Raw genomic sequence first — 10027 nt, 5'->3', positions numbered from 1 at the left:
TACAGAACCAGTTCTCCTCCCTTGGTTTTCCACCTCTCTACTGCTAGAACAGGGCCTCACCCTCCCTGACTGACTACCTCGTTATCTCTAGCTTGCCTTGCTAGCATATATTAACCTGCCCCTGCGAAATTTCCACTTACCTGCGTCCTGACGAAAGGTGGGTATTCACCCACGGCCGTCTAAAGCTCACGCTCCAAAACGTCTGTTAGTCTATAAGGTGCCACAGGATTCTCTGCTGCTTTTACAGATCCAGACTAACACGGCTACCCCTCTGATACAATACTACAAAAGAGGCGAGACTCAGGCTCTGTCTCTTTAACGCGCGCTCCCGGCGCTGCCTGCGCGCCCCCGGCTCTATAACTGGAGTGCATGGAGTTGGTTTGGGCTCAGAGGGAGGAGGAGTGGGAGATGGGAACCATCTGAAATACTTTGAAACTGAACTATTTTGTAATTGAAGGAACAAAGCCATCCGCGTAACTCCCCCCTCTGGATCTGGGATTTTCCTCCATGGAGCTGCTGGGCTGCACCCGATTTTAGAGGATTGTTACCGGGGTTTCTTTTACTCCTCCATATCTCTGCGTTGGCACCTTCCCGTAGGGTCCCCCCTCCCCTTCTGCACAGATGTTAGTTCACACTTATTCAGCCATGGTAAGTTGTGTATGGGGGGGGGACTCATAGGGGGCCAGGCTCGCGAGCCACTTTTCTAAGGCGCACCCCAGAGAAATGTAGTTAAGGCAGCCGCGTCCCTGCAAATGGCCCGGGATTTCAGCCTCTGCTTTCGGCCAGACTGCAGAGCTCGAGGGTCCCCGGCTAACGCTGGGAGGATCCCGGCGGAGGAGGGAAGTGCAGGTAAGAAAGTGTTTGCGGGCTGGAGCGCTGAGCTCTCCCTGCGAAAGGAACGCAGACCCGGGGGGCAAAGCGGATTCCTAGCCCCGTGACGGGGGAGGTGTCAGGCGCTGGAGCTGGGGGCTTTGCCCAGGGCTTGATGACTTTCCCTGCGCCGCTGGGAAGCCAGCTGGCCCTGGAGCCCGGCCTCCAGCTCCGCCTGACCGACGTCTTTCTTCTCTCTCTGCCTCCGCAGGACCGTCCCGATGGGCTGAACGGGACCTCCACGGGCGGCCGCCTCTCCCAGCTCTCCTCCCTGAACCAGGCGGCTTATTCCTCAGCCCCCCCGCTCTGCCACACGCCGGCCTCGGACTTCCAGCCCCCCTACTTCCCGCCGCCTTACCCGCAGCCCCCCATGCCCTACTCGCAGAGCCAGGAGGCCGGCTACCCGCACCTCGGGGACCCGTACAGCGCCATCAACCCCATCCACCAGCACCAGCAGCCCGGCTGGCACTCGCAGCGGGCCCGGCAGGAGGAAGCGGGGCTGCTCTCCCAGACCCACCGGGCGCTGAGCCTGGATCCCCGCCGGGAATACCCCGGGGTCCCCCGCCTGCTGCACGGACTGGCCGATGGGGGCCACGGGCTTGGAGACGGGCCGCTGGGCCTCCACGGACTCGGACATCCCAGCCTCGAGGACATCCAGGTACCTAGCGGGCTCCCTGGGGGGCTGGGGGCTGAGTAGTGACCCAAGGCCCGCCAGGCGGGGGACGGAGGGGGCACCCCAGGAGGCCAGGCTGGCGCTGAGTGAGCAGCCTTTCTCCGGCCGGGCTCGGGTTTCCCGGTGCCCAGATCCCAGCTGTCTGCCCTGGGGGCGCAAAGCCTGGAGCCCCCTATCCTGTTTGCATTGCTGGAAGGGGTCCCCCCACCAGGCCTGTGCTGTGTCCAGTCCTTCGGAAGGGGCTTTCCGGAGCAGCCCCAGGGGGAAGGCGGTGGAACAAAGCGGTTTAGATGGGAAGGGGGTTATTTTAATTGTGGGGGGGCTAAAGGGGGAGCCCCTTTGTTTGAGAGAAGCTGTTCAGTGGGGGCAGTTAATCATAAAACGGCCCCTCGCTGCTCCAGCCAAAGCTCCGTCCCGAGAGTGAAACTAAAACGGGATCCGGAAAATGCCCTGCTGCGCTTTCAGAGCCGAAATGCCCCTCGGTTCTGTGGGAACAGGCGGGGGGAGAGTTGGGACCTTCGCACTCAGGCTGTGAAGATGATTCGTTTTCCAAAAGGCCGAGCCGCTTCTAAAAGTGCAGCTCTCCTTTCTCCTTAACTCCTTCGTTTTCGATGGTGCTTCATTTAAAATCAGAACGTGCGAAGGCCCCGGGTGGAGAGATTGGACTTGACCTGGTTGGGGGGTTTTGGTTTCGGGGAGGCTCGAGGGAGACATTTTCCATTTCAAACCGGGCCGCTAGGTAAATTCGTTTTGTTATTTTACAAATGTGCAATTTTATTGGTTGGGTCTTTGCGGTAAATTCTGGATTTGCTGCAAATTCAAGATTCTCCTTCCAAATCGCTTTCCCCCAATTTGCGCCTCCGTTCAGATCCTTTCCTCGCTTGTCCCGCCAAGAACCTAGATTTCCTCTGCGATCCAAATTGCCCCGAATGTGAAACGTTTAATAACTTTCTAGCCACGCGTTGTCTCCTCTCTTGTTTTCATTTTCTATCGGGACATGAGCTGCGGGGAAAGGGAGCGCGCAGATATTTACAAAACACCATTTAGCTGTTTTAAAAGAAGGAGCAAAATGCGATCCTCGTTCTCAAGGCCAGAAATCGAGATTTTCCCTTGAGTTTGATTCAGTTATATTCCAGCGATGCTTTTATCGGAGCCAGCAAAGACACAGACTGTTAACGAAGAGCCCAGGACGGGAATTTTTATTGGCGTTTTATTCACCCTCCCAAGTGTATCGAATTAGTTCAAGTTTTATTTGTATTTTTGTATCATTTTATTTATTTACCGCGTGAAGACAGTGGCTAGCAGAGGGGCAGGAGTTTTGCAGAGAACTTCAATGACTTAAACCCTCGTCGTGTTTTGTTAACTTGCTTTTTATTCCGGATTTGTCAACTCTCTAGCAAAGGAAATACGGAGCAAGAAACATTATGCGCAAAGAATAAAAAAAACCAACCGCAACAATATTTAATCTCCAGCTCAAACAATCTCCCCATCCTCATTTTAAAGAAAAGTCTTTTCCATGAACAGAAGTTGGTCCAATAAAAAATATTTCCTCGCCTTTCTGGTCTCTCTCCATATCCTGGGACCAACGGCGAGAATCACACTGCGAACAACTCATTCCTCTGTCCTCTCAAATCTTGGAGTATTTTTGTTTGCCGCTTGGAGGCAATTGCAAACTATCTACCCCAAAATTAGGAATTAGCTCAGGAGTTAACTGGAACGACTCCCCGCCCCCGCAAGCGACTGAGGCTAGAAATTCGAACAGGAAAGTCTGCGCGTTGCTAACGAGAAAGAACAACTCTAGATTTTCGCCCTCGGTACAAATGCAAGCACAAAGTAGGTTTAAAGCTATCTGATGAAATAACCTGGGGTGACTGTTAAGAGGAGCTGCACGAATCCATTTGCAAGCCCAATATTTGTAGGATCTAATTTATCTCATTCGATCTTTATTTAAATATAAGCCTAGAGCTGTGCTGTTGGGGGGGGGGGGTGTTGATGTGGCCCATTTAAAAACGGAGAGATTTCCCCCCGCCCAGTGCTGCACCCTAATATTTGTGCCTTGCTGTTTTCAGGCAGTGGATGAGGCTGGGCTGAATTTACTGGATCAGTCGGTGATCAAGAAAGGTAAGGAGATCGCCTCTGAAAACAGGGCTGCAAGGAAAGCCCTTATTAGCCCAGCCGCCTCTGGGGAGTGGGCCGGCTCTGCGGGATCCCAGTTCCCACTGGGAAGGGGGGAGCCCGGAATCTCCGGCGCTGCCAAGGTTTTGAAGCCCCGCGTTTGCTCCCAACACCAGTTCCGGGTCCCTCTCCTCTTTATGGGGTCCGGTCCCAGCATTTCTTCGTGTTCACTAAGCCCCTAACCACATTTCACACCAGCTCAGAGACAAGCTGCCCATCCGGACTGCCTGCGCCCATTTCCGGACTCAGGGCCTGATCCAATCTCCGGTTTCTCGCAGAGACCCTCCGGTTTTTTCCCCCCTGTTAAAAGTAATTACTTAGGGCTTGCCCGGCGTTCAAATGCATCCTCCCTGCCTCTGGATATTTACTGCCTCATAAAGCACTAACAATGTCCGCGCTCAGAGGGGCAGGAGAAACGCACGGGGGCGGGGAGGGCACTGAGTAACTGGAATCCCCCCACCCCACCAAACCCATCCGGCCCAAGGATGGACTCTGCTGCTCAGTCCTGGCGCTGGGGCTATTTCGCAGCGATCCGCCGTTGCTCCAGATCCGGGCTGGTTGGGGCTGACATGTCGGGGGCGCCTGGGGACTGCGTGGGTCTCTTGCTTGCTAGGCAAGGGTGCGGAGGAGGGGGAGACCAGAAAACGTCTCTACAACCCTCTCCGGACAGGCCCCAAGCTTGTGGACAGGGGGCCTGATCCAAAGCCGAAGGAAGCCAATGGAAAGACTTCCATGGATTTCAGTTGGCTTTGGATCAGCGCCTTCAGCAGCCGGGAACAGGAGTCGCACAATAAACCAGTGTGGAGCAGGGATGGGGGAAGGGGGTGTTTTTAAATTATGCACCAATCCCAGCTCCTCGTCAAAGCAGCCGCGATCCTGCAGAAAGCGGGAGAGTTCGGGGGTGATTATCTACTATTGATTATTTACTGTCCTGGCCGGCAGCTCCCGATCGATTGCACTTCACCCGATTGATTGGCTAAGTGAAAGCGTGGCGAGTTCCCGAAGCTGAGAGGGAGGGGGGAAGAGTCTCTCTCTGGTCCCCTCCCCAGGAGAGTAAATATAATTAGGAAAATATTTTTAAAAATAGACTCTGTCTTTGCTTGGGATCCCATCAGCGCTCGCCGCTCAGCATGGAAAGTCCTTGGGTTCACTGCCGGGCTGGGGGTGGGAGGGTTCTTACACTCTGTGCTCATCGCAGACAAAATTACATTTGCCTTTTTTTTTTAAGTCACGCATAGAATCAAAATGCCCCATTTGCGCTGGGTCAGTAAAATAACTTTAACAACGGTCAAAATAGCGTGTTTGTGTTTTAACACGAGACCTGCTGGGTTGAAATCGCCAGGGGGGGAAGGAGAGAGGCACAAGAGCTAGCAAGCCTCGGCTGTTGTGTCAGAGCTGGCCAGCCAGCCCCACATGAAAACGGCCCGTGGCTCCTAGCGGCGGCTGGAGCCCAGAGTGATACGTGTCATTGCTGGGCCCAGGGATGGCCCGGGAGCCAGAGCAGTAAAACTCCAGCAAAGCGCCGTAAAACCCAGGTCCGATTTACAAAGGGGAAGAAGGAGAAACGCATCTCCGGGGGAGGGCTTTGAGCAGCGGCATTGTGTCTAATTGTCCTTCTGCAGCCCAAACCTCCTTCCATAACGCGCAGCGCCTGGGGAGGGGACTCCTACCCTGCCTTACCGGGCCACGGGAAGAATCCAGCTGCTGGCCCTGTGCGCGTTGGGTCTGGGCCCTACCCTAGGCCAAGCAGCGGGTCATTGGCAAAGCCAGGATGGGACCCAGACACCAGGGCAAGTCTCTGTACCCCCCCTCCCCAGTAACCCCAGCCACCGCACATACAACTTCCCAGCTCGCTCTCGGCACAGGAGTCCAGGGCAGGCTACGGCCCATTGAAATGTGCTGCTCAGACTCGGGGACCCTCCTGGGCCGATCAGCGCTGTACAGTGTAGGCTGCCGCTCAGTCAAGATCGGGCTCCTGGATCCTGGGCAGGGTATGGCCCCCCCAGAGTCGCCCACATGGCCAACGTCACTACACCCCCCTCCCTGGGCTGGGGACGGGAAAGCAGCCCCGAGCCTGGAATCCCAGCCGGGGGTGGGCGGCAACCCCCCAGGTTATTGCGCTGTAGCTTTTTAAAGAAAATCAGAGCCAAGCCGTTTGTGCAGGGCCGGGGGTGGGGGGTGAGTTACCTGCAGGCTGGCAGGCTCCGCTACTGAACCGGCGGAAGGCCTGACCCAGGAGAGCCTGCCTCGGAGGAGCAACTTGGGCAGAGGTGCTGGCCAACCCCGCCTGCTCCATCACCCGCCAGGTTTACGTGGCCGGGAAATGCAGGCTCAGGCCGGGCCGGTACAGACATGCAGGACCGGGCGCGTTCCGGGAACTTGTCCTTCTCTCGAGCCCCGCACGCGGCTGGAGCTGGAGAGAGCAGCTCCCATCAGACCAGGCAGTGATATCATAGGTTACTTATCCCGCAGACTGGAATAGCCCCGGAGCCGCGTTTCCAAACAGGAGAGCTGGTCTGTGCTCCCATTCTGGAAACTGCATATCCCCAATGGAGCGTCACAGCTCCGAGGGGTTATGGAGAAATGGGCAAACCTGGGGTTAAGCACTTTTCAAAATAAAGTTCCGCGTCTACATCCCTCGTCCCCCCCCCAAACAGCAACAATCTCCCCCAAAGTCACTGCCCAGTAACAGGCAGCAAAACGCTGGTTCCAGCCACGACCCTGGGAACTTCAGGGGTTGGCTTCAAAATCGCGAGGCAGGTTCCCAAAAAAGTCAGCGCAGATTTTCAAACATTCTCTGCGCGCTGATGGCGCTGCGCAGCCAGGATGCCTAACAGAGTTTGCTGTCAAAAGTTACCCCCTAGTGCAGAGCAATTGATTTCCAGACCACCGCATCTGGGTCACACTCCACACAACTCCCCTCTCCCCCCGAAGCTCCCCCCAAACCAGCTTAAAGCAGGGCCCAAAGCAGCAGGAATTCCGGGGAAGCCATTTGAATACAAAACAAACAAACAAAGACCAAAGACAATTAATGACCGCGCTGTATTTTGGAACGAGCCTTTCTCCGCTAACGCAAACGAAAAGGCATTTGCAGCTGTGACTGCAAACCGCCCCGCTTTGATTTTAGACGGCAAAGTTCTTCAGTCGGCTGTTAAAACTTGAATCCTTTATGCAGCACCGAATGCACCGGCTTTTCCCTCTTTTGGTTGTTGTTGTAAACTTACTCCTAAAAAATCGGAACTAGTTATGCCAAGTCCCCATCTGCAGCAAAACATTTGTATGGGAGAGTTTATGTTGATTTCGGACTAAACAGGGGCTTAGACTAGAAAGGTGTCTGGGGAGCATTAACGCAGAGAGAGCCCCAGGGGAATGAGTGTGTTACACGAAGAACCGTGTGGTGGTGTTTTCTCAAGATTAGGAAATAGTTTCTCTTGTTCATGAAACGATCCAGGCCTGAGCGTTACACGGATCCAGGCAACGCAGAGAGGGGTTCTTCGGGCTGTTTGCAGCAGCGCTGCTGTGGCTTAGGCTGGGAGAGAGAGAGAAACGCAAGCGAGTAACAGGCTGAGGATATCCCAGCCGAACGGGCTGTAGTGAAATGTGACGAACAGTGTTAATATCGGCGCAGAAAAGGCTGGGACTGGATGTCGCTATGATGGATCAGCCACCCAGCTGCGTGAGGAGTCGCTTTCAATCTCCCTCTCCGCGAGTCCCCGCTGACGGGGGGAAAACATCCTCTGTGGGTCTCGGGGGGGCTGCAGGACACGGGGAATTCCCGCTGGTTCCGCCACTTGAACTTGAACTGGGGGCGCAGCCGCTCCTAGGAACTGATCAGCCCTAAAGCAAGCCCCGTCCATGGCGGCTCTCTCCGGCCAAGGGGAAAAGCGGAGGTGGTTTGCCAGGCAGTTCCCCGGGGAGGCCGGGCCGGCAGGTCTCAGGACTCTCCAGGCGCGGTGTGGTGCGTTTCAAACGGCTCAGGTCCTGGTTCAGGTTGTTTCTTTCTTTGCTTTATTGCCCGGCGCCCAGTTCAGCACAAGACAGTGAGGAATCAATGCGTCCCCTGGATTTTCTTCTCCCATGGGGACTGGGAGGGGAGGGCGGGACGCCCCCGAGCCCCCCGGAAAGGGCTCTAATAAAATGCAGCTTCCAGACTATTTTCTCTTCTTGTTTTGCAAAACAAAAGCGCCCCGGAGGCCGCCAGGGCTGTGGTGCGGCTGGCCGGCCGGGGAAGAGCTCGCCAGGCAAGTCCCAGTCCCAGAACAGTTCAAAGGAAAAACAAACTCCCCCTAATGCGGTGACTGATGCCGCTTAGCTCATCTGCAAATTAACTGCACGTCTGTGAACCCAGCCAGACGTCCAGCTCTTCTGGAAAGAGAGAAGCCCCGAAAGCGGGGAGGTTTTAAATAGAAACCCCCAGGATCTTGATGGGCCCGGAGATATTTATCCATTGACCTCTTACGTTAAACTTGATTTTTAAACGATTTAAAGGCGCTTTGTAAACCCCGTGCTATTTCCAGAGCCTGGGATTAAAGATCAGGTCAGGGGAAACTGAGCCTTGGAGGGGTGTCACTGCTGCTCCCCTCGGCGGGGGATTCCCAGGCCCTTACAGTCCATTCCCGCTGGTTTCTGTCGAGGGCTCCACAGTTTGATCTCAGCCATTTCACAGCTTCTCCAACCCCCTTGATTCGGATCCCGACCTCCTTTCCCCGCCGTCGGTTCTCACTGATTCGGATGATGCTTTCCCACTACGGAGCGCATTTATCTGTAACCTTACAAAAGCCAAGGGCCAGATCCTGCCCTGAGTTCAATTTTGTTTCGTTTTTAATTCGACAAAAGGTTCCGGATCGGTCCCGACATCCGAATGAATAATAACCAGAGAAAGCAAATGCAGAATTTGCTCTCTTGTCCCAGACTCCAGTCGCTCCCTGACCCTGTAAAAACCAAATCCCTGTTGGGGAGAACTCGGAAAAGCGAAGCGAGCTGATATCAGGAAATGGAGTTGACCTTATCGGTGCACATTGGATCCTAACGAGGGTTGGAGATAATTTGGTAGCCCCACCTCAGCGGATTATTTTTAACCTTCCCAAACTAAATTCGACTCCAAATCAACGAGGGTGAGCACTTGGGGGAGGTTAATAGCAGGTTGTTTCAAATGTTAAACAGTCACTTTTGAAACATGCCCCGAGACCCGGGAGATAAAACTCTTCTGAACTCTAAGGAGGTTTGCTTAGAACTGTGTATTTACTGATCGTCCTGAGGTCTAGTTCTCTCGCTGAAAATACTTTTTTACGAAACAGAGCGAGTCGCATTCATCTCATTCTGTACAAAATCTTTCTACTGCCCGCTTCTGCTAAAGATCCCTCTGTTCCCCTACGCGTGGAAGATAAGCCATGACTACCGCCCCCCAGTTAGAGAATCAAAATCAGCCTCCTACGTGAACCCCCAACACCTCCTCCCTGCCCAAAACTCCCGCCGCTGTGTGCTCTTCTTTACCCCGCTGCAACTCCAAGCAGCCGATTTTCAACCCAGTGTAAATCCCAGTGACTGACAGCGGAATGGAACCCGCAGATTAGGAACGCCCGCAATGGTAACCCGACATTTTTTCTTTAGTTTATTCCCTATTTCTGATGTTGCAATAACGGGTTGCAATAAGGAGTCAAATAAACTTGAGCCATAAATATAGCGCAGCACAAAGTGTGTGTACACCCCCCCACACACACACACGCAGGCAGCTGATAGTCTCTGGTGTCACTGAAAGTGTCGTTCATAATTTACGACCGATTCTCCTCTACCTGTTCAACGCCCCCATCTGCTTGAAAACAAAACCCCGTGGTTCAAATAGCTCAACTCTGTAAAGTATTTGTCTAATAAAAACTCCATGGGAGTATCCTTGAGCGCGTTAAGACCATGATCGATTTATGCGGCTGCCTGGGCTAATACCTCGTATGAAATATTCAAACCCTGCTCCTGGCTTCCCTTAACGTTTCGAAGAGAGCAAACCACTGATAAGTGTGGCCATTAAACACAAGCACAGCGACAAAACCGCAGCCCTCTTTAAACGCGTAGTGGTGACGGTTAATATGGGCAGTTTTAGGTTTCTGACGTTCAGATGGATGCAAAGGCTCCTGAGATAACTACACCTGATAACACCTGAGTGACACGTGAAGCAGGTTATAATGAGAGACCTGGCCAGGCAGTCCTCCTGCTCAAAAAATCACCAGTAAAGTCAATCAGCCTTTTGCCTGAGTAAAGATTGCAGAATTGGGGCCTGCTTCACTATTGCCCTCCACTTTGTACAATCATTTGCAC

General features: G+C 54.0%; 1 protein-coding gene across 1 annotated transcript in view; it reads left to right on the top strand.

Annotated features, from left to right (window-relative positions):
- Nucleotides 1-621: 621 nt before the first annotated feature.
- Nucleotides 622-10027, top strand: part of TFAP2E (transcription factor AP-2 epsilon) — a 43391-nt gene continuing 33985 nt past the window's right edge. Inside the window, exons 1-3 of the mRNA XM_032766782.2 lie at nt 622-648; nt 1082-1528; nt 3613-3664. Of these exons, the coding sequence (XP_032622673.1) occupies nt 622-648; nt 1082-1528; nt 3613-3664 (526 nt within the window). The remainder of the gene's footprint in view (nt 649-1081; nt 1529-3612; nt 3665-10027) is intronic.

This window comes from Chelonoidis abingdonii, chromosome 25 (assembly GCF_003597395.2).
Source record: "Chelonoidis abingdonii isolate Lonesome George chromosome 25, CheloAbing_2.0, whole genome shotgun sequence".
Lineage (NCBI taxonomy): Eukaryota > Metazoa > Chordata > Testudines > Testudinidae > Chelonoidis > Chelonoidis abingdonii.
Note: the sequence above shows the minus strand (reverse complement) of the source record. Positions and strands in the feature narration are given on the sequence as shown.